At 48.0% G+C, this 24,207-nt stretch overlaps 2 protein-coding genes and 1 long non-coding RNA gene across 4 annotated transcripts; 1 reads left to right on the forward strand and 2 right to left on the reverse strand.

Moving 5' to 3' along the window:
• Positions 1-253: 253 nt before the first annotated feature.
• On the reverse strand, positions 254-4,474 carry LOC133209507 (uncharacterized). Its single transcript, XR_009724674.1, has 3 exons — positions 4,415-4,474; positions 3,191-3,293; positions 254-1,023 (listed from the first exon to the last, which is right to left on the reverse strand). It is a non-coding gene; the product is annotated as an uncharacterized LOC133209507 (long non-coding RNA).
• Positions 4,475-14,624: 10,150 nt separating this feature from the next.
• Positions 14,625-16,600, forward strand: BOLA3 (bolA family member 3). 2 transcript variants are annotated; one of them, XM_061348249.1, is made up of 4 exons: positions 14,625-14,768; positions 14,998-15,121; positions 15,250-15,338; positions 16,506-16,600. In XM_061348249.1, exons 1-4 carry the CDS (start codon positions 14,733-14,735, stop codon positions 16,569-16,571), a joined length of 315 nt encoding a protein of 104 aa, XP_061204233.1. In that variant the 5' UTR covers positions 14,625-14,732; the 3' UTR covers positions 16,572-16,600. The 2 variants fall into 2 exon arrangements, with proteins under 2 accessions (XP_061204233.1, XP_061204234.1); XM_061348250.1 differs by lacking the exon at positions 16,506-16,600 and adding an exon at positions 15,392-15,514 and having other exon boundaries at positions 15,250-15,358.
• A 122-nt stretch (positions 16,601-16,722) lies between these two features.
• On the reverse strand, positions 16,723-23,989 carry MOB1A (MOB kinase activator 1A). Its single transcript, XM_061348248.1, has 6 exons — positions 23,851-23,989; positions 21,400-21,566; positions 19,970-20,063; positions 18,586-18,719; positions 17,880-18,043; positions 16,723-17,289 (listed from the first exon to the last, which is right to left on the reverse strand). Exons 1-6 carry the CDS (start codon positions 23,862-23,864, stop codon positions 17,212-17,214), a joined length of 651 nt encoding a protein of 216 aa, XP_061204232.1. The 5' UTR covers positions 23,865-23,989; the 3' UTR covers positions 16,723-17,211.
• Positions 23,990-24,207: the final 218 nt, after the last annotated feature.

A 24,207-nucleotide genomic window follows, 5' to 3' on the forward strand; every position in this document is an offset into this window, starting at 1 on the left:
TATTTGACACTTAAGCACTTGTACAATAAATAAGGGAAGAAACCCTGCTGCTAAAAGATTTCAAATACAAGCAATAATGCAACCAGACCAGATAATCTCTCACCAGGTACATCAGGCATTCAGATTCAATGCTCTGGGTGTCTTTGCTCATGTTTACATCCTCAAGCAATTTGAAGTTGGCCTAAGACTGACAGGTCAGACCTTAAGCAGTATCATTCACACTCATAGAGCAAAGGAGAAAACAGCCCAGTCTTACTGAAGTCTTTGCTTGCAGACACAAACAGATTCATATGGGCAAAACCTGGCACAATAGCAGATCTTGATAATAGGATTGATAAGGATGGCTAAGATCCTTAACTGTGACAGTCAAGGGATATTGTGATTCAGAATATAGCATCGTATTTCCCTGTTTTGGCTGATAACAGGGCTTTTGCCCAGACAGGACATGAGGTGAAAGGCCAGTGAATAACAATCTGAATAGGAAGTTTCTTGTGTATGTTAAAAGCCAATTTTCCCTTGCATCTTTAAGCAGCAGCATCAAGAAGCCCCTCAATAAGGCACTGAAATCAGAGGGGCCAGCAATATGCTTCTGTTTCCATCAAAACCAACTCTTTCCACTGAGCTTCTCATTGCCATTCCTGGATGCTGCAGGTTTAGGGGCTGAGGAACGTTGGTTGCTGCTCCTTGAAAGACCCCTTTATAACACACAGGGAAAGGCTCAGTTCAAGGGTTGTTTGGAAGCAAATTATGCTTTCATAGCATGAGTGCTGCTGCTCAGGGTTCAGTCCTTACCCCTTCTTCAAACATGCCCCTGGCCTTTCAGAAGTGCTGACAAACCAATACCTTAGGAGTCAGATTCTGTTTGCTCCTCTGTCACGAAGCCGAGTGAGTGAAGGGACTTCAACAGCATCGATTGTCTCTGCAGCCTTTTCCTTCCTCTTTTCCTGAGCTATTGCTGGGAGTTTCCACATTCTAGGGCTCAGCCGTTGCTTTCCCACTTCTTGGATAGTCCCTTAGCCCCATCTAGTGCCAAAGAGAAATAAATAGCCATTTACGAGCCTAAACTGCTCTTCGGAGTCCAACCCAGCGCACAACTCCTTTGTTTCATGGCAAATTCTGCACCTTATGTGTCCCCGCACAGGGATTTCTGTTAAACCAAAAGGTTTCGCAGCCTGGGTTTAGCGAAGCGCATTAGGCAAAGCACCATTATCGGGTGTTCTCAAGGCAGTTTGCCGCAGGAAGATTTAGAAAGCCAGTCTTTGAATAGTACCCACATTGTGGGAGGATAAGCTGTTAGAGGAGAAAGTATTTCCCCTAACAAAAGGCTGATTCTTGTAGCTTGTCTTCTTTATCCTTGCTCTGCACTGCCTTGTGCTTTTCAAGCTGCTACACTGAGATACAATCAAAATTCATGATTCCCTTTTGACAGCGATTTCAACATTTCTGTTGCAAAGCTTCCCTGGAGACCCTCCTGGAAACAAGTGGTTTTGAAAGAAGTATTTGAAACTGTATTTCACAACCAAGGAAGAGCTTTTCTTTTTGTTTCCTGAGCTATTTTCTAATGGCAAGCTAGTTTAGGAAACACGAGCTGAGAGCCTTACAAAAAACACACTCTTACCTCTGTCTTCTCCAGAACTTATAGAATCATAGAATAGTTAGGGTTGGAAAGGACCTTAAGATCATCAAGTTCCAACCCCCTGCCATGGGCAGGGACACCTCGCACTGAACCATCTCACCCAAGGCCTTGTCCAACCTGGCCTTGAACACTGCCAGGGATGGAGCATTCACAACCTCCCTGGGCAACCCATTCCAGTGCCTCACCACCCTAACAGGAAAGAATTTCCTCCTTATATCCAATCTAAACTTCCCCTGTTTAAATTTGAACCCATTACCCCTTGTCCTGTCACTACAGTCCCTAATGAAGAGTCCATCCACAGCATCCCTATAGGCCCCCTTCAGACACTGGAAGCTGCTCCGAGGTCTCCACGCAGCTTCTCTTCTCCAGGCTGAGCAGCCCCAACTTTCTCAGCCTGTCTTCATACAGAAGCTGCTCCAGCCCCTGAGCATCCTCGTGGCCTCCTCTGGACTTGTTCCAACAGCTCCATGTCCTTTTTGTGTTGAGGACACCAGAACTGCACACAATGCTCCAAGTGAGCTCTCACAAGGAGAGAGTAGAGGGGCAGGATCACCTCCTCCAACCTGCTGGTCACGCTCCTTTGGATGCAGCCCAGGACATGGGTGGTTTCTGGGCTCAAGCGCACACTGAAGCTGGCTCATGTTCATTTTCTCATCGACCAACACCCCTAAGTCCTTCTCCTTGGGCTGCTCTGAATCTCTTCTCTGCCCAGCCTGTAGCTGTGCCTGGGATTGCTCCGACCCAGGTGTAGGACCTTGCACTTGGCATGATTAAACTCCATGAGGCTGGCATCAGCCCACCACAGAAGCGTGTCAAGGTCCCTCTGGATGGCATTCCTTCCCTCCAGCGGATCAACCAAACCACACAGCTTGGTGTCATCGGCAAACTTGCTGAGGGCGCACTCAATCCCACTGTCCATGTCAGCGATGAAGATGTTGAACAAGACCAGTCCCAACACTGATCCCTGAGGGACACCACTCATTACTGGTCTCCAGTAACAACATTAAAATGACAAGTAAACTTGGGACATATAAAATGGTTTTGAACCCTTAAAACCAGATTTCTTGGAAGTATTGTGGGTTTCAACTCTCTAGTGTTAATAAAGGTGGAGGAAAACCTCTGCCCATCCCAGTAAAACTGTGCTTTGGGAGAAATGTTGTTTTCCCACTGGGAGATTTGAAACCCAGAAGTCAGCTTCTGTTCTCCTTCCCATCTCTTTGCCATAAATGCAAATAAGGATCAGGAGGATGGATACGATGCATTTCAATTGGGTTAAAAGGGAATCAAAGTCTAAATTAATTTCCTAACATTTGCCATAATGTTACTGAGCTATGACTAGCATGAGAACAGAAAAGCTTGATTTTGACCTTACAACAGCCCTGATTAGATCATCTACTATCAACCTCTGTGGCTACACAGATTTGTCAAGTCTTCCATAGCAAACATGCATTGCAGCAAAGCAGGCAAGAGAACACAGGAAAAAGTCTTCTATGATTTACATTCCCAACACATGAGTTTGAGCTTTTCATTTGGGAGAGTCAGGGGGGTCCTTACCTGGAATTTGCACTCTAAACAAACTGTACTTTGAAGCTTGCAGCCCCTTGGGCTCTGTTATTATATCAGACTTTTCATATCCATGCTGAATTGCAATGACTTACTGTGGAAACAAAGGTACTGCGCTTTGGATAATTCCCAGCATAATTTAAACACTAATTAAACAAAAAGGTTTTTATCGTGATATTTAAATATTTATCCAGTGCAAGAAGCATCCCCCAAGAGCAGACACTTTCCCACATCCTCATTTAGCAACATAATAGTGATACAATATTGTGTATTACTTTATTTAACACAGAAGAAAGAACCATGCTGCCCAGGGAGTAAGTACATAGAATCAGAGAATAGCTAGGGCTGGAAAGGACCTTAAGATCATCCAGTTCCAACCCCCTGTCATGGGCAGGGACACCTCACACTAAACCATGGCACCCAAGGCTCTGTCCTACGTGGCCTTGAACACTGCCAGGGATGGAGCATTCACAACCTCCCTGGGCAACCCATTCCAGTGCCTCACCACCCTCACAGGAAAGAATTTCCTCCTTATATCCAATCTAAACTTCCCCTGTTTAAGTTTTAACCCATTACCCCTTGTCCTGTCACTACAGTCCCTAATGAAGAGTCCATCCACAGCATCCCTTATAGCCCCCCTTCAGACACTGGAAGCTGCTCTGAGGTCTCCACACAGCTTCTCTTCTCCAGCCCCAATGTTCTCAGCCTGGCTTCATACAGGAGCTGCTCCAGTCCCTGAACATCCTCATGGCCTCCTCTGGACCTGCTCCAACAGTTCCATGTTCTTATGTTGAGGACACCAGAACTGCACACAATGCTCCAGGTGAGGTCTCACAAGAGCAGAGCAGAGGGGCAGGATCACCTCCTCCTACCTGCTGGTCATGCTCCTTTGGATGCAGCCCAGGATACAGTTGGTTTCTGGGCTGTGAGTGCACACTGAAGCCAGCTCATGTTAAGTTTCTCATCAAAAGCCATGTAAACCAACTCCCATTTCACCACATGAATTAGTTCTTTTTCCAACTGAATGTATGAATCCTTTCAGATTGACCAAAGGCAGATAAATGTGAGAAGGAAGGACAGGTACTCAGTAGCACACAACTATCGTTAATACAATCCTGAACTCAGAAAGCAAGGTTCAGAGAGGACCATCAAGGGCAACACCACCAGAAAGTTAGATTAGACCAAACATAAATTGCATAAAGAGTGTTTTCTCACCATGAAAGCTCTATATTTCTACTGGAGTCACAGCATAACCTTCAGATCTCAGCAGGCCAAACTGCTAATACATCAAGCTTCTTCTCCACACCCTGTATTTAAAAGATATCACCACCACCCTCCACCAACAGAAACAGGATGTGATTGCTCCTAATTGTCTCCAGACTGAGTTTGATTAACTTATCAGCTCGTTATGCTAATTTGGGTGATCCTGCCCCAAATGAGTTTGGGGATGATAAGATTCTTAGTGCAGAAAACCATGGAGAAAGTTTTCCAGTATTTTAGATGCTCAGCTGGCATTTATAACTCCACTTACAGAAAATGAGACGTGAGGTTCACTTTGAGATATGCCCTATAGAATAACCACGGCTACTGTGTAAGCTGAAGCTTTATTTCTTGGTCCTTTCAGGATCTATTTGCCACACGTTTTCTTATTAGCACACCATGTTTTATCGAGCTTTGTGCCCAGATCTGTTGTGCACATCAGCCAGGACTGCCACACCATTCACTCCAAAAGAGGACTTGAGGTTTACCAGGTGAACACATACAGACTGAAGGATTAATATGAAACCAGCCAATTCCTGTGTAGCTTTGTTTGCCAAAGCTTTCCCTACAGGCAGGATTTGATACCTACTTACATATTGAGACAGGGCTACTGCCCAGAGGCTTTGGTTCAGCACAAAAGTGCTCAAAGCATCTGCAGTATTGCTTGGAGGAACTTGTTTGACAGAGCACTGAAGCAGACGAGGAGCCTTTGCCATCAGAAACTGCATCTCCATTTGGAGAAGCCATACAAAAGCCCATTATCCGAGGCTTGAAGCCTGCTTAGGAAAACCAGACCACAGTTAAGGAACACTCCAGCGTTGTGTGTAACTGTAGGCTAACACTGTGGTGTAAACATGTTAATATTTCATAACACTTAATGCAAAATCAACTTCTATGGGCTCTGTTAAAGTGAACCGATATGTTAAATGTGACAGTGAAGACTGCTGAGAGCCTTTTCAACGTGGCATTTTCATTGGCAAAGCTTAAAAACTGTAGTATCTGTTAGCAGGAAAGAAGACAATGCATGAGCAAGTGCCAGGGTATGTCAAGAGAAAGGGCATCAAGGGGGGCAAGCTTCCTAAGGGTAATAAAAATGCTATTTCACTCAGTTGAAGCCAGTATCAAGAAGAGAGAAGGAAACCTTTAACTAAGGGGGTTTGTTCTACAGGACATCACAAAACTCATTTGCCTGTTGCAGGGTGCAGCACCACATTCATGTCTCATAATATCTTAATGCCCACTCAAAGGCCATCAACTGAAAGAAGACATCTCAAAGACTGAACTCAAACCCATGGGCAAGGCTTATAACCCATGTAGAGATTCAACCTATGCTGTACTTGGTATTTATGCTCTCACAAGCCTGGTGTGGTCTCTGAGTCAATATAGAAAGGGCTGGATGGTGGGTAGGCAGTGGCAGGAGCAATAAAGCCTTGAGCAATAAAGCACTGAGTAACTTGATTGTTACTAGCATATAGACAGAACTGTGGATACTTACATTCCTGTTTCTGGCACATAAACTGCCATATATATATACAGGCATGTGCTTATTTTAACTGGCTTAAAAACATGAAGAGAAACAATGAAATGAGGGCTGAATAAAAGAACAAGGGTGAAAATCAGAACTGGAAATCGACTACACTATAAAAGCAAAGCAAAACACCACTAGAATTCCCATAAGGCATGCTGCAAGTTTGAATAGTGGATCAAAGCATGGGCAGATGCCTCTTTTCATGGATGTAAAAATACCCTGTATTTACAGGGATTCTTAAGCAAACAGAACTCAATGTTGTGCTCCAGGTTTCTAAGTCAGGCCCATATAAAATACAATAAAATACAGTGGAAAAGATAAATTGTTTGACTTTGGAGACGTATAATGAATCAATCAGAGCTTAAACCTTAGTGCTTAAAAGGACTGAAGGGCAAGGAATTGATATATGCCACGGACTCAACTTGAAAGCGTAATACCAGATGATAGGATAAAATGGGCTTATAAAGTGAACAATATTGTGATTTGGAGTGACCTCCAGCTCCCTAATCTTTAACAGCAAAACCTTTTTGACACCAAGAAGAGTGTGATGGATCTTTTATGGCATTCAGCTGCTTTTTGAAAGACATCAAATGCTACCTGAGATGGTTTATCTAACTCTAGTTCAGAGCGATCAGAGAGGCTAAGGGGATTAAGGAGTCATTCCAGTGCAGTCAGGGCGCTACATTTTGGGAAGATAAACTGGACCTCAAAAGCAGTGATTTAAAATCATTAAAGAGAATGAGGACAACCATTAAAGCAGTCTGAGAAGGAGGCAAAAGAAAAGGCTTGTTCCATGGAAAGAAAGGAAAGCAGAGAGTAGGGTACACAAAGAAAAATCCCCTAGGCTAAGGTGGCAGCTAAGGACTCTCAACTACCGAACACACTGCTCGACCTTGCATGGTGCAGTTGGCTGGAATCCCAGTCCAACGTGAAAAACCAGTGCTGTAATTTATCATGCTTACTACATAAAACTTCCCAAATGGAGATCTCAAAGGATTTTATAAAGGAGATAAGCATCATTACCCAAGCTGGACAGACAGACTGTGGCTTCGTGGAGGGCAGCTATTTGTTGTAGACACAGGATGCAGCTGCTTGAATCAAAAAGCTAAATTCACCCTAGCTCCTAGGAGTAAATGGAGGCAGCACAATGGACTCCTCACCTTGTACCATAGTCATAGAATCATAGAATGGTTTGGGTTGGAAAGGACTTTAAGATCATCCAGTCCCAGTCACCCTGCCATAGGCACGGATGCCTCACACTAAACCCTATGGCTCTTTCCAGCCTGGCCTTGAGCACTGCCAGGGATGGGGCAGCCACAGCTTCTCTGGGCACCCTGTGCCAGCGCCTCAGCATCCTCACAGGGAAGAGCTTCTGCCTTATCTCCAACCTGAGCTTCTCCTGTTTCAGTCTGAACCCATCACCCCTTGTCCTATCCCTACAGTCCCTGATGAAGAGCCCCTCCCCAGCATCCTTGCAGCCCCCTTCAGACACTGGAAGCTGCTCTGAGGTCTCCACGCAGCTTCTCTTCTCCAGCCCCAATGTTCTCAGCCTGGCTCCATACAGGAGCTGCTCCAGCCCCTGAGCATCCTCATGGCCTTCTCTGGACTTGCTCCAACAGCTCCATGTCCTTATGTTGAGGACACCAGCATTGCACACTGTGCAGGGGGGTCTCATCAGTGCAGAGTTCTGAGGCAAATAGACCTGTCCACCTCCCAGCATTCGTGCAGTAGTGATAATGCCTGGAAGACTTCATATTGCCAAATGCTAATTACAAAAATGTGATGGATGTGCTGCCTGAGTTAAATTTTCAGGAACAGAAGAGTATGGAATGGAAAACAAACAGAAACGAGGAGGAGGAATTAATGATGCATTTAATGAAGAAAAATCAAACCTCATTTGTTGTTTTGGGAGGGAAAGGCAACTTTCAACGCCATTGCAGTGTTAGCTGAACAACATCAAACTGATGTCTGGCCTGTCAGAGCAAGAGTAGTAAATTATTGTTTTCCATGATTTAATTGTCCCTTTTAAAGGAAATACTTTCTTCTGTTAAGCTCTAAATAGAAACCCCCATTATTCAAAATGACTTCAAGATATCAGCCTAATGAGCTATAACATAGACGTTTATAGAACGCAACATGGTTTTGTGACGAGGTCTTTACCTTCTTAGCAGTAGCAAGGAGCAACATCTTTACTAAGAGGTGTATTTCCCAAGCAATTAGGCACAGGAGCCTAATTAAAAATTAAGTCAATGTTCAAACGAGCATAATGGAATAATGGCTGTAACCTGCAGAAACACAGGAACAGCTGGAATGTGACTTAAGGTTTAACCTTATGTGACACAGAGACTTAAGTCAGACAAAGTGAACAGGCACAGGTCACTGAAGTCCATGTGCTTAGGCATCTGAAGATCTAGACAATTTACTATTTAGCACACTAGACCACCACAGGTAGGCAGCTACATACTTTCAGTGATGGTCCCCTGGATAACTACAATACTTCTGTCATTATATATGTTGATTTCTCTTTATAAGCTGGTAGCCAGCTACCATGGTATTTAATCCTACACCAACTCTACAGTAGCTACTACAAACAAGCTAATACAATTCACAGCCCAGAAGTCTTTGTCCTGAGACACATTTCAAAGATCTCCCAACACAAAATGACTTCTGGTGCCAAAGATTAAGATGCCTGCATAAACTCTAGAGGCAAATCAGCAAAACCTGGCTTTTCTGTTGCTTGGATAAGCTGATTTCCTGGAGGACAGCAGCAAACAGCCACCCCCAACAGTCAGAGGGGATGATACCCATGGCCACGGATGGTGGCTGTAAGCCCTGGGATCCCATGTGTGTGTTGTGTCCTGCGTGGGAATGCCTTCCATCTCCTTCCATCTGAAAAACAAAGCCACAGTTTGATTGCAAAGCCAAGAGTTAATAACTTCTTGATCATAGCTCCGTCCACATATTTAACTTTAATTGGTTAAATGTTAATTACTATTGAGAACTTCTTACATTTAATAATTCTGGCTGACAATTCAGGTCTCCTTGTAATGAGCACAAAGCTGCAGATGATGGAGACTGAGATTACACAATCAATTAAAGAAATAGGGTCTATTTTTAGACATGACATTGGCATTACAGGCATTTCTGGCAGGTTAATTGGAAGTCAATTAACATGGAGAAAGTTAATTGCTAAAGCTGCCTTGTTTTCTTGCAGTGAAATTCAGTGGCATTTGGGCAGACGCTCACAACCTGCTCAAGAGCAAAATACCAACAGGTCTGTAACGTATTGGCACAAATGTCAATGTTTGTTCTTGAAAGAGAACTGGAAGAAACCCCACCATAACCAGCACTCATTTCCCGTTTCATTCATGTGGCTGCCCAGATGTTTGCCCATCAAACTCATATCTGATCCTTCAGATCCTCTGTTTTCACTGTGAATGAGTCCCTGACCAAGCTTGCTTAGGAGACAATGAAGCAAACAGGCAGCAATTTGTGGTTGCCCCAGAAACTTTATTATCACAGCTGTAAAATGTAGAAATGAAGCAATTCCCACCCTTTTAAAAGGTTCAAAACACAAAAAGGCCTATACATAGTGTAAGTAGGGGTGCAGCATGAGCGAGAAGAAAAAGCAATGTATTTACCTGCAGTTAGCATTTGCCACTTCTGCGGGACAATCAGCTCACTGTTATGACCAGCATCATTTACTAACTCATCCCAGAGGTGTGCAGAAAGCATTGCTGGTTGAAATGAAAGTTATATAGGTGTCTAAATGCAATTGATACGCAGTGGGATTCAATGTGTCTGTAGACAGGTGTCTACAGACACAGACTTTAAGCACTGGAAGGCACCAAAATATCATAGAATCATAGGATAGTTAGGGTTGGAAAGGACCTTAAGATCATCCAGTTCCAACCCCCCCCTGCCATGGGCAGGGACACCTCACACTAAATCATGTCACCTAAGGCTCTGTCCATATGGCAGAGATATCATCCAAGATGAAAAACAGGCTGGAGAAGACATAAAAATGACGTATTGGCTTACTGGCTTTTAAATACATTCAGCATGTAACCTGTAAGTGAAGAGTACACTATTACATTAGCCTTTAAATCCCCCAGTTGATGCTGGGGAGAAAGGAAGTGGTCAAAGGAATCTGAACAACTAAATATGTTTTGACTGTCATGTCATATAGCCCCAGGAAACCTGTCATTCCCTCAATCCCCCTCCTGAACAGAGAGGCTCTCAAGAGCTTGCATTATTGCTGCTTCTCAACTGATTGATTAGTTGTAGCTTCTGTGCAAGCCCTATTTGCTCTCTTCCAGGTTGCTCCCAAGGGGCTCAAACAGCAGGAGCATGAGGACAGCACAGAAATGTTGTCACACATGAATAGCACAAAGCTGCTATGCCCTGCCTCAGGGTGTGAGCCTGTGTGTACGCTCCTCAGCTCTGTTACAGTCAGTAAGGGTGCTTGTCTCTAACTGCACTGATATTGGGGATTGTGTAGTATTTCCAAGGACTTAACTAAAAGCAGTTGTACATGTTCTGGGCTGGAACTGGTTCCCCTCTGGGAATGAACATTAACTACTTAAGAACAGGAATCAGTTCATGGGTAAAACTGCACATACATTACAAGTGGCTGGTGGGAAATAAAGCACATGCAGGATGGAAAGTTGCTAAATAGAACCCCTGCAGTTTGAGCTTGCTTTCTATTAAATCACTGTGCTTATTAGAAGAGTATAGAACCACATTACAGACACAGAGAGAAACATACCCAGGACACTGAGGAAGAGATTAAGCATCAGTATCTGCAGTGGTGAGTAAACAAAAAAGGACTACACCCATTCCATTTACATTTAATGAATTGCACCTAAAAACCCCATTCCTATGAATTCTGGGGAATGTCTTGGCAGACTGCTCATTACTGAATTCATTTTGTATTCCAGCGGGTGTCAAGAGCTGTTCTGCAGAGTCCATGGTGGTTTGACATTGATGGACATTCACATGACAAGCTATGGCAGGAGTGGAAAGTCAAGTGCTTTCCAAAAAGGACCAGGTTTGCAAACAGCCCAGATTTTGACCTGCATCTTTCTAAATGGAATTATCTATTATAACCCTCCTACCTGGTCTGAGACTCTAACTCCTGCCTGCCATTGAGAGGTTTAGTCCTTACATAGGTTAAGTGATGAATATATATGCAGACAGCATGTAAGATTCTAGCCCATGGATAGTGCAATTCAGTCCTGTGTAATACTTAGTCTATCCTGCCAGCTGCATGATGACACGGGCTGGGAATCAGCCCTAAAGAGAGGATATGTGCCTATTAAAGCAATCTGAGCTCTAGCTTTCCATCACCTGTGTGTAATGACAATGTCATTACAGACAATACTCAGCTCAATATACTCTGTGTATCTGACTTTACCTGCAGTGGCTAAAGAGAACTGTAACAAGAGAGAGGATTTAAGGGCAAATCCACATTCCTTTCCCAAATTCCAGAGATCAGTCCAGAGAGATCTTTATTAACTGAGCAGCTCGCATGGATTCCTGCCTCTCACTGGCAAAAGGAGGCACAAGAAAGTGTTCTAACACTGATGGCTATGGTCAAAACCCATTTCAGAGAGCAGAAACCTTTGTGATTAGCCTTGTGCTCATCATTGCAGAACAGTCAGTGTAAAGTCTTAGGTTAATGAGTCTTAGGCTCATTCCCATAAAACTCTTGTGTTGAATTAGTCACAGGCATTTCAGTAGCAGTTGATGGTCTGGTAGGGCTAATTCCAGCTGCTAAGGCATTATACCATGGCGAAAGCAAAATAGAACAATCTGTGCTCGTCTCAGTACATTTCCCTTTCTATTTCTTTCATCTTTTAGCTCAAGTTCAAACAAGAATGTGTCAAAAACTAGCAGTGGCAGACCATGAACATTCCCCTTTGCTCAGCCAGCATCATGGATAGTCAAGCTTGGCACGAGTCCTCAGGCATAGGAGGCTTCCAAAAGAAACACTGGGGAATGGAGGAACATTACAGATGACATGGAAATTCCCATTATGGCTGGTTGGGGAACAGTCAGGTTCAAGCTCCTGCATTTCATTGCTTTTCTCTGTTATTTCCTTTCTTATCTTTTGCCTCTCATACTGATGTTCTTCAGGAAATAGGCATGTCCTCTCAATCTCTTTAGCCCATGGAATAACAGGGCTGTGGTTTCAAGCAGTAACAGTAGGTAACAGTGGCCTACAACAGAGAACAAAGTTCTCTATATGATCTGAATTGGATTGCTTCCTTTCCTCCTGATTGCAGGTTCAGGTGACTTCCTGATGCTCTGAGCACCAGGCTGCAGATAAGGATGTCCCAACTCTCACTGTGTGAAACTTACTCGCAGGTTGGACCTAAAATCCACATTTTGCAGGTTTTCTTCTTGTTTTAAGAGTGAAAAAGATGATTTTGTCCCCATTCCTCTTAAGCTACTGTAGGCATCTGAGGGAGGTAATGAAATGCAGCAAGCTGGAGTAACAGGATTTGGTTTGGTCTAGATGCCATGGGGATGGGCTTTCCAAACTGCAAGCAGGGGTTAATCCCAGCAGCAGTTAAGGGGGAAATCATTCCACACCATAGCAAAGCCTGAGGGGAAACAGGAGAGCAGGAACCTCTTACAAGAAAGCTGAGAAATAAATCAATGAAGTGAGTGAAATGGAGTTTCCAAGACAAAGTGGGAAAGTGCAGAGGCCACAATAGCCTGGTACTATCTGTAAAGCACAGACCACCTTGTGCTGGGCATCGCCTACACATGGTGAGCTCCAGAACAGTGCCACAAACACGGATACCCATTCATGCTTTGCCATCTATGCAATTCCAGGCTGTGTGGCTCAGGTTAAACTACATGGCCTTTGTATCTGGGATGAGAGTTTTGCTTTTGCTGCTCCTGCCCCCCCCAGAATCCAGACCCCACAGCAGAGATGGTAATAGTCACCCCAGTATTATCACTGCAAGCTTTCTCCCTCCTCATATGGATAAAAGATAAAGGAAAAGATAGAGGAAAAGAATCTCAGGAATGACAGTGAGTGCTCCAGACCTTACTTACATCTCCACATCCAGAGCAAGAACAAAAGCACAGGGGCTCTGACTTGAACTGGAAAGAGTGTCCATACTCTCAGGACACCTATGGTCCCCATCCATAGGAACAGGTCACCAGAAGATCCCCTTTCATCTGAACTAAGCTTAAAAAGATAACAGATAGCTTGCCAGAGATCAGCATAACAAGAAGCTCATTGTGCTCTGAGCATACCAAGCATTTCTAGGTGTACTCAATAGGGCAAAAGCTAACAAGCATGCTTCAAAAAGAACATGCTCCAGGCTTCTTTTATCAGGCAATAGAAGCAAAAACCCCATCAAGTCGCAGACTGGTACCAGCTGAGGCAATGCAAGCAAATGACAAGGAAACCAGAAGGCAAAAAAACCTAAACCTAAGGACAGCAGGAAACCAGATCCCCACCCCCATACACACAACCCCACAGTAAATAGGAATCAAAGGCAGCCCAACAGCACTATGGCAATAAAGACAGAAAATAAATACAGCAATAAAATAGAAAAACTAATAGAAAAATAAAGTATTTGTAACACAGCTCCCAGAGAAGGGAAAAGCTGCTCCTGACCTGAGCTTAAAGACAGAGCTGGGGCCACTGGGGAAGGATGTGTGACTGGGGAGGCTCACTGGGGTGATGGGGACCTGTGGGGCACCCTAAAGACCAAGAGTTACCCCACACAGCATGGTCTTTGGTATCTGTGGCATCAGTTATGGGACTGTGGGGAGTTCACTCCTTTTACTTCTCATTAGAATGGGCAAATGATGGGCACAGGCTATGAACTGAACGTTTACTGCTTGATTTGCTACTGCCCTTGGCATCAATCCACATCAGCTGAAACCAGAAAGACCCATTTAAAGTAACACCTGTGGGAACAAGGGAGAAACATCTCCAGATTTCCCAGATCCCAGACCCATCCCAAGCACATCAAGGGCAGCACCAGGCTGGCACCATCTGCAGGCAGCAGCATGGGTGGCTGTAAGAAGCCAAGAGGTCACTGTGGGTTCTGTACAGGGACTGGAGCATCAACCTCACACCTGGATCAGGCATTTACAGAATCACCTGCAAAGCCAAGCACCTCCTTCCAAAGCTGGCTTTTCTGCTGGGAAAGAATGGATCCAGTCTGGGCAGGCAGGGCAAGGGGCCCAAATCCCACTCAACTCCAGATGGATTTCCAGTTCCTGTGGCTCTGAAGGGTTCAGGTTAGGTCTGGTTGGGTGATGGTGAGGGTTAATTTCCTGCTGGAAATCCATCTGGAGCGGGGTTGGGTGTTCATTGCTGCCTTGATTCCTCCCTCTGTTTCTCAAGGTGCTTTATGGACCGTGGCTGGGCAGGGAATGACCACGTCCAGCACTGAGTCAATGGGGTTCATGATAATGAAAATCACCGCCCTGAGACCCAAGCCCCATTGCCCACAGAGCTCCTTACTCATGGGCCGTGGAGCACATTGCTCTGCCCTGCTCCATCCAACGGGACTCCCGTGCTCTGCACAGCCCGGAATACCGGGATGCTCCCGCGCTGCTCCAGGGTACCCGAGAGACCGGACACAACAGCCCCAAGTCCCCCCGGCAGGGTCCTCCGAGCCGATAGGGGTCGCGGTGGTGCAGCGCCATTCCCTGCTGGCTGATTGGCTGGTGCCCGGTGAGCTCGCGATGTGACCCTGCGTCCGGCCCAGTATGGCCGCCGCTGTGGGGCTGCGGGGCTGGGGCCCGGTGAGTGTTCCCGTGTGTCGGTCCGTCCTCTGCGGGTCCCCTCTCTGTGTGTCCGGCCCTGTCCGAGCCCCCTCCTGGTGTTTCGGGTTCGGCTCCCTCCTTGTGTCCCCCGGTCGCGGTCGGTGCCTGTCCCCGGTAACGGCGTCGGTGAAGGCGCCTTCCTCCTCTCCATCCTCTTCCCCCCGTTTCCCCCTTCCCAGAGGCGTTTCTCAGGGATGTTTCCCCCCAGCTCCTGCTCCGAGGCAGCTCCTGGCGTAGCTTCAGCTCGCAGACGGACGGCGAGGCAAGGGTGAGCCGCGTCCTGCGGGAGAAGTTCCCCCGCGCCGCCGCCATCCGCGTCGTGGACATCTCGGGTACAGCCACAGCGCCTTGGTCCCCTCCGAACCGGCTGCGTGCTTGGGGGAGGAACCCCAAACAGGAGCAGGGACATGGTGGGGGGGGTACGGGGGACCCTCATTTGCTGCTGGCTGTGTGGTTGCAGGAGGCTGCGGGGCTATGTATGAGATTCACATCGAGTCGGAGGAGTTCAGGGAGAAGCGGACGGTGCAGCAGCACCAGATGGTGAACGAGGTGAGGGGCACTTGGGGGGGGTTGTGGGCACTGCACTGCAGGTGGGCACTCAGGTGTGTTGCCTGTACTCAAGCACCACAGTGCTTTGGTTGAGCACCACTGATCACATGCATGCAGCACAACTGCTGCGTGCCCTCCCAGTAAGAACCAGTGTGTCTCTGCCATTGTGTGGACAGCACTTGCAGAAGATGCTCTGCCTGTCACAGGGCACTGTGTGTATGTGTGTGCACACAGTCAGTGCTGCACTAAAGCACTGTGCACACACATAGTGCTGCCTGTGATATGCTGTGCCTGATGGTGCCTAACAGCATCACCCTTATTTCCCCCTTCCTTCCCAGTGAAGCTTTCCCTCTCAGTCCATAGTGTAGCTGTGTGCAGAGCACATGTGGCTGTGAACTGGAGCACACTTAAGTACCCAACTCAAGGTGTCACAGGTAGAGCACAGGCAGTATGAGGGTGAGGAGCTGCGCCTGCAGGCACTGAGTATCCAGAATGGAACCCCTTTATTTACCTCCCCTCAGTAACAACCAGTGTATCCCTTCCCTCACAGCTACAACAGTGTGTGTACAAGTGTGTGTACAATGTGCACAAGTGCTGTGTGTCACAGTGATACAAACAGGAGTCCTCCCTTTTTTCCCTCACAAATAGGTGGTAGGGCACTTACGTGTGCACAGCATGTCCCTGTTGGTGTTGTGAGGTTCCTACTCATTGTGAGTGCACAACACACAACATATACTGTGTGCAGGACTTTGCAACTCTTCCTTTCTTTAGGCATTAATAACCACCACAGTCCTTAACAGTGTGTGTAACCCCCTTAAGTGAGGGTGCTGCACTGCAGCTAACCCTTACACCTGGGCCTGCTGCTTACAGCATGTTGTGATGCTCTGAAGTGTGTGTACACAAGTGTTGGTGTTAACCAAAGGGCTGTGCACATGCACAGTGCCTAAAACAGACTGTGGAGCACTTGGTTGCTGTTTAGTGTAGTTAAGAGCAGCAGTTATGTACCTGGTGTGCAGTGCTCATACTCGCATTCACCAGAGAGTACCTGGGCAGTGTGCACACACACAAGCATTCTGACAGTAGTGTAATGCTCTCCCCTTGCACTGTGCACAAGCACTTCCCTCAGAGCTGCTGCTCCCCCTCAGCGTGGTGCTTGTGTCATTGCAGGCACTAAGTGAGGAGATCAAGAGCATGCACGGACTGCGAATCTTCACCTCCACCCCTAAACCCTGAGCAATAAAGGTGCTGCCTCCTTCCAGACATTTCCTGTCCCATTTTGTGCTGCCTCCTTCCAACTATCCCCATGGGCTGTGTTTTTAGTCAAGGCACCTGTGCACAGGGGCTGGGGGGTTCAAGGGAAAGAAGGAAGAGAAGGCACCCCCTCTTCCTCTGAAAGAATAGCAGGAAGGAGAAACTTTATTATTGCCTTGCCACACGGTGGGGTCTCTCCCTCAGCCCCCCACTGTGTGAACACCTTCAACCCAGGACCAGGCACTTTTCTTCCTTCCCCCCTGACACTGCTGCCAAAGGGGAGGTGAAGGCTCTGGGCCAAAGTGCACCTCCTCTGCAAAAATAAGCACTTCCAAAAATAAGCTGAGCCACTCCGGGCTTAGGCACAGAGGAAAACTTTACCTCTGGGAGGAGAAAGCAGCTGAGCAGCACTCGGAGCTTCACCCCATGCCTATGGGGAACCAAACCGGCTCCAAGTCCAGGTCCCATCTTCAACCAGAGCAGAGTCTTTGCTGGGCTTGTGCATACACAGCCTGGAGAACCATGTGGGCTGCAGAGGCTGGGGCTGCACAGCAGAAGCGTGGAAGTGGCTGGAGTATAAAGCAGAAAGGAGCAGCCAAAAAGGGTCCTCCCTGGAAAAGTCTTATCTGTCCTTGGAGCCCAGCTTCTCAATCAGTTCCTGCAGAGGAGCCAGCTCCCGCCTGTCAATCAAGTTGAATTCCTGGCAGGGAAAAAGCAACACAAAAACTAAAGGCTTCTGGAAAACACATCCCACTATGTGTGCTGGGAAGCTGCTGTGTCAGTGTGTGCCAGTGCCCAGGAGAACCTCAAACCAGCCTCTCATTTCTCTGCAGAGAAATTCAGGCATTTCAGAACAGAGTATTTTCTGCTGTCACCAAGCTTCTCAGCACAAGTCACACACGCAGTCACATGGAACAGGTTGTTGCAATACTGGCAAGGAAAAAGGGTGCCGCCACCATTTCTAAGTTAATTCTTGGAGCTACAAACCCACAAAGTTCTCCTCTGAGCCTGACTGCTTTTCCTGCAGGCTGACAGCTAAAACCCAAGAAGGAAATTCAAGCATTTACAGCCAGCTTGACCACGTTTCCTGCAAAAATACCCCAAAAATAAAACCCACAGACCTACGCTGCTGCAGCTGCATGGTTCACATGGCACAGAGGGTGGGAGCTGAGTGGCTCATACAGGGTACACCACAGATCCTTGAAGAGCAAAGAGGTGTTGAAATCCAACTCCCCTTAAAAGCGAGTGGGGGATGACAAACCCCAGAGAGCTCACTGTTTCACAACTCACCTGCACAAAGAAGATAAAGTGCTTGAAGGAGGTGTTGAGGTGGGCCTCCTCCTGCAGCCTCATGACGGAGTCGAAGTGCTGGTGATAGATGTGGGCATATACACGGAACAGCCGCTTCAGGATCGTCTTGGCCACTGACATGAAGTTCTTGGGAAAAGGGACTCCTGAATCATAGAATCAACCAGGTTGGAAAAGACCTTTAACTTCATCAAGTCCAACCATTCCCCACCACTGCCGAAGCCACCAGTAACCCATGGCACTGAGAGCCTCATCTTCAAAGCGTTCAAACACTTGCAGGGATGGTGACTGCAGCCCTGCCCTGGACAGCCTGTTCCAATGCCTGAGCACCCTTTGGGGAAGGAATTGCTCCTCATCTCCATCTAAACCTCCCCTGGTGCAGCTTGAGACCATTTCCTTTTGTCCCATCCCTTGTTCCTTGGGAGGAGAGTCAGACCCCACCTCACTACAACCTCCCGTCAGGCAGCTGTAGAGAGTGATAAGGTCCCTCCTGGGCCTTCTCCAGACTAAACCCCCCCAGGTTCCTCAGCCATTCCTCATCACACTTGGGCTCAAGGCCCTGCACCAGCTCCGTTGTCCTTCTCTGGACCCAGCTCCAGCACTTCAGTGTCTCCAAGAGCACAGGCGAGTCCTTCAGTTTGGTCAGGAGAACCACATCCAGACATTGCAGCAGTGAGGCCGCACTTACCTATCTTGGAGGGGAAGAGGGTTTCATCATCCAGCTGGTCCTGCACCCACGTCATCAAGTAATCGATGTACTTCGGGGCCGAGCACTTGATAGGCTTCTTGATGTTGGTGCCATCTGCCCAGTGGTACTCATACCTGTGGGGAGAGGGAAGGAACATCAATTCTCTGCTCAAGGAGAAATAAAACTGCATTTTCAGGCCCTGCAGCTTCCTCTTTATCCCAGTAAGGAGCAACGCAGCAATGCTAATGCTCCTCTAAAACAACAGAGCAGCACATTGAGTTTCTCGAGCACAACACGAGTGGAGTTAATGCCTCCATTGGGGCCACCCTTGGGGGTTTAACCCTCAAAAGTGAACTTCTACTTTGTGGCAACCTCCTCCATCAACATTTCCTTAAATTAAAACAAAAACTGGCCAAAAAGGAAGCATCAGGGCTGTTGCCCACCATTCAAATTAATTCATTGATGGCTTTCAGACAGCCTCCAGGAATTTGGTGCTCCTTCTCCCCTTCTCATGAGGTGGATGAGCTCTGCAAGAAACCCTCCCCAGGGCTGCATATTAGCCAAAGGCTTTCGGAAGCCAGCAGCTCAAATCAACATATGTGGTCATTGATCCCATGGCTCCTCCAAACCAGGGCTGATGTTGACTTGGCACAACCCACTTTCTCTGAGATCTTCTGCAAAATCCCTCAAAAGCAGGGAACCCTCCCCCTTGGTGTACTCAGTCTGTTGCCTCTTGACCAGCAACAGGCAAAACCAGAGCCATTTAAACAGGAAACTGTTACAGGAAACATCCCCCAGTATAGAAACAGGAACTTGCATCTAGATACTTGTGGGTAGAAAAGCAGGGCAGGATGTGACAGACTGATTCAACAAGGCAGATAATACCAGCTTTGATGCAGTATAGGGAAGATCCCAAAGACACTTGGCAGGTCCCTACCACATGTACCCGTCTCTATAAGCACTTCCTTGCTTAGAAAAGCCACACTCTGGTCTCTCAGAGCACCAGCTCTGTGAGCACTGACAGGTTACTTCAGTCTTTGACAGTGAGACCAGACACTTCCACTCAAGTCAGGTCTCACATTTTCTTTATGACAAACTATTTCAACAACCTTTTCAGCTTCTAAACACAGGGACCCAATCCACAAGCAATAAAAAAGATCCTCATGCATACTTCCCCTGGACAGATACTGACTGATGGCTACACACAGCCTCCCCAGCAGACAGCATGGGTTCACGTATGGGTAAATGACCCCAGGAGAGCATAGCACTGTACCTTGACCTGATCTGGGCACGTCCCATCCTCTTTCTAGCTTCCTTCTGTACATGTTTAAGTGACCCCTGCACCCATCTGCATAGAAACAACAGACCACAGGAAGCATCTCACCTTGGTCCTGCAGACATGACTGGGCAGCTTGCCTCTGTGCAGAACTCTGTGATGGTCCCATATAGCATGTTGATTTGGTTGAAGAAATCCACCGCTGGAAAGGAAACACATCAAGTTTACTCCAGGTGTGACACAAACCTGATGCAGTGCTGGATCACCCTCCTGCAGCCAACACAGCTTCTGAGGATCACTGTCATGGGCCCACAGAACTCCCAGCAAAAGCAAACATCCTCCTTCTGTATAATGTCACATCACTGATGACTTCCAAGACATTTGGACCATCTAGGAACTGGAATTGCTCTGTCAATTATTCACCCTCTGGCTGCCACCACTAACTGATTTGTGTGGCACAAAGCTCCATTGAGCCTGACATACCTCAGACTGCTTTAGGTTCCAGACACCTTTACAGTACCTCAAAAACCTGACTGATTTTTGATAATATGGGAGAGATCCTTCTGAGGTTGAATACTTGTGGCCTGACTTACTGTCTTCCATTGTTCAAAACTACCCTTTCCTCCTCCAGCCTCCAAAGAAACAATGTTCAAGGCCAGGAATAGCAACTGCTAAAAGCAAAATAAATGTGTAGCTTCTGGCTTTCTAAGCTATGCATACAGTAAAACTATAATGAAACTAGAATCATAGAATCACAGGATGGTTTGGGTTGAAAAGGACATTAAACTCATCTATTTCCAACACCCTGCCACTGGCAGGGACCCCTTCCACTGGAGCAGCTTGCTCCAAGCCCGTGTCCAACCTGGCCTTGAGCACTGCCAGGGATGGGGCAGCCACAGCTTCTCTGGGCACCCTGTGCCAGCGCCTCAGCACCCTCACAGGGAAGAGCTTCTGCCTTATCTCCAACCTGAACTTCCCTGTTTCATTTTGAACCCATCACCCCTTGTCCTGTCGCTCCAGTCCCTCCCTCTCCAGCATCCTTGTAGCCCTCTTCAGACACTGGAAGCTGCGGTCTCCACACAGCTTCTCTTCTCCAGGCTGAAGACCCCACATTTTCTTAGTTAGAAAACAAAGAAGAAACTCTACAAACCCAGAGTTCAGTGGAGAACACTGTTACACTTTTCCCCTGGATTATGTGCTGCCACTGCTTTCACAGTTGACAACACTAATTCCTAATTCCAACGAGTGACACTGGAGGGTTGCTGCCAAGTACAAAAATAACCATTCACATACCTCATCCCCTTGGCAAGTCTGAACTCAGAAAACCCCACCCCAAAACCACAACAGGGCAGGTCTGCACATCACTTTTTTCACCTTTACTTTCCTTTTATCCCAACTCAGTCACCTAAATAGAGCATGCCTGGGGGGGGAAACGTCATTCAGGGAACTTCAAGCTGCTTCTGAGCCTAAACCCCAGAGATTTTTGGGTTTCCCATTCACCTCCATGCTTGAGTGCATCCCTCTTTTGTAGCACTTACTGTTAACTGCAATCCACTCATTAAGGTCCTCGCCCTCCGGCAGCATAACTGCTTGTCTGAGGTTACCACTCCCCAGTGTGGCTTCCGCATGTTTCAGAAGCTCGTACTGATGGGAGCCTTCAGGGATGTTCTTCTTGGGCTTAAATGTTTTTGAAGACCGACTCCCACTGACAAGAGAGAAAACATTTCCAGTCAGTGCTTTGACAGCATTCCCTTCCCAGAAACATTTCCTGTATCACCCTCTGCTACCCAGCACTTCCAACCAGGGTGACACCAGCCCTTTCCCACTTTCCCCCAGCCCTACATGCCCACACACAAGCCATCCTCCTGCTTCCCTCTTTCACCTGCCCTTTTTAAAGGTGACAAATGTTGTATGCAAAGGCCCAAAGACTCATCAAGCAACAGTGGATCATGGAAATAAAAGCCCACGTAAAACTGGCAGAGAATGGAAGAACCTCCCGACCGGGTCAGTTTGACAGTGGCAAATATGAGATGTGCTGTAGGAAACAGCTTGCTAAAAATAGTGATTTAATAGACTCCAGCCCCAAAATGCAAAATCACCACCACGATCATCCTTCCCTGTGCTCAGTGGCTGTTTGTGTTCAGCACAGCACCACACTGAACCCCCACCCAGTCTCTCCCCACACAAAATGGAGTGAGTTTTGATACCTCTCAACCACAATACATTTAACTTCCAGCCCCCACCAGCTCTCTGCTTCCCAGTAGAAACAGGATGGCTCAGGGGAAACTGGCATTCCACCCCCATTGCATGTAGTGCTGGCACACGCCCCATGGGCTTCCTGGTGTAATGTTCTGCCCGTGCTTTACACACTGTTTACAACACTCAGTGCAGAAACAAGACCTCCAGATCCAGCTCACTCCTAAACCAAACCACTGCCTCCTGCTACTGCCAAAACACAGGCCACAGCACATCACCAACCCTAAAGCCTGAGAGGAGGGTCTCCAGCTCCTCCTTAAACCACAAAACACCCCCAGTTCTCACCCACATCCTAGCAGGCCTCAAGGAGCCCTCTCACATTTTACAAGCCTTCACATTCACACCACAGATCTGCAACAGGCCACCCTCTACAAATGGTTAAAGATGCATTTTGGACATCACATGCCTGCAGGGCTGCCAGCATCCCCCCTGCAACCACCTCACCTGACAGTGGGGCAGCCCCTCATACAAACACGAGCCAGCACCCTTTGACCACAGATGGAGGGTGAGGCCCATCTAAACCCCCACAGTGGCCCATCCCTGCAGACACCCCAACGCCTTCAGCACCTCCCCAAATTCCCATAGAAGACCAATCAATCTCAAATTCTCCCCACTTGGGAGAGATTAACTCTCAGAAGACAACCCCTCCCCAGAGCCCTCCCTCTAAGACTAAGCCCCAGAAGCTCCCTACCCCCTTATACACCCCCAAAGCCCTCCCCACCCTCCACGGCACTCACCTAACACCAGCACTCCTCAGGGTGCCAGCCTTCTGGGGTTACCATGTTCTCACTGCCAGCATCCCTTCACATCCCAGCCTGGAAACCTTCCCCTGCCTGGCACCTTCTCTTACCCCGTTCTTCCTCCCCACAAACAACTACAGCCCCAGGGCTCATCCTTCCCAGGACTACACTCCCCACGCCCAGAGTGTGTTCCAGCCCTGCCTCAAACATCCCAGGGACTCTCCAAAACCCCTTCCCAAGAGGAACAAAGCCCTCCTCAAGCCCCTCATGAGCCCCCAGGACCTCTGCCCAAAGCCACCCAAGGCTTCCTCCTAAAGCCTCCCTTAAGAGCCCTCCTGTGCCTCATCACAAAGCCTTAAAAATCATAAAATCACGGACTCGTTAGGGTTGGAAGGGACCTTAAAGCTCCTCCAGCTCCAACCCCTGCCACGGGCAGGGACACCTTCCACTGGAGCAGCTTGCTCCAAGCCCCTGTGTCCAACCTGGCCTTGAACACTACCAGGGATGGGGCAGCCACAGCTTCTCTGCACACCCTGTGCCAGCGCCTCAGCACCCTCACATAAATCACTTCTTCCTTATCTTCAACCTGAACTCCCCCTGTTTCAGTTTGAACCCATCACCCTTTGACCTATCCCTACAGTCTCTGATGAAGAGCCCTTCCTCAGCTCTTCGCCACCGCCGGGGCCTTCAACCCCCCAGACCCTTCCTGGAGGCCCAGGACTTCCCTCGGGGCCCCCAACACCCCTTGCCCCATGAACCCCTCAAGGCCTCCACTAAACCCTTCCTCCCCCTCAACCCCCTCACAGACATTACCCCCAAGGCCTCCCCAAGCGCTTCCTCCTCCAACACCACTCACAAACCAAGCCAGAATGCTCTCTCCCCACACATCCCCCCCAGCCCCTCAGAGGCCTACCCCACCAAATCCTCTCACCCAGCACCTCCCCAAAGCCCCTTCTCCCCCTCCAAGCCTCTCCCCGGTGCCCGGGTACTCACAAAAGGAAGCTCATGGCGAGGGGAGCCGCGGCCGAGGCCGGGCCGAGGTAAAAGAAGCGCCTGCGGCTGCTCTGCCGATCGGCCCCAGCACAACGCCCGCCCCGCTGCTAACTCTCGCGAGAGCTCAGCGACGGGGCGGGGCTTCACGCTGAAAGAGGGAGGAGCTTCTCCCGGCGCCATCACCATGGCAACAGCCCCGGGGTTGAGGTAGACGTGGGTCTGCCCTGGCTTCGAGCATCAGCCATGGGGCTGGGACTCCCCATGGACCTGCGATCCCCTCATATGTCTGGAGACCCCCAGAGCTCCCTTCTCATGGGCCAGGAGACCCCCAAAGCCCCCTTCTCATTGGCCTGGGTA

This window comes from Neopsephotus bourkii, unplaced genomic scaffold (assembly GCF_033783945.1).
Source record: "Neopsephotus bourkii isolate Nb327-2 ecotype Australia unplaced genomic scaffold, CSIRO-AGI_Nbou_v1 NB_346, whole genome shotgun sequence".
Lineage (NCBI taxonomy): Eukaryota > Metazoa > Chordata > Aves > Psittaciformes > Psittacidae > Neopsephotus > Neopsephotus bourkii.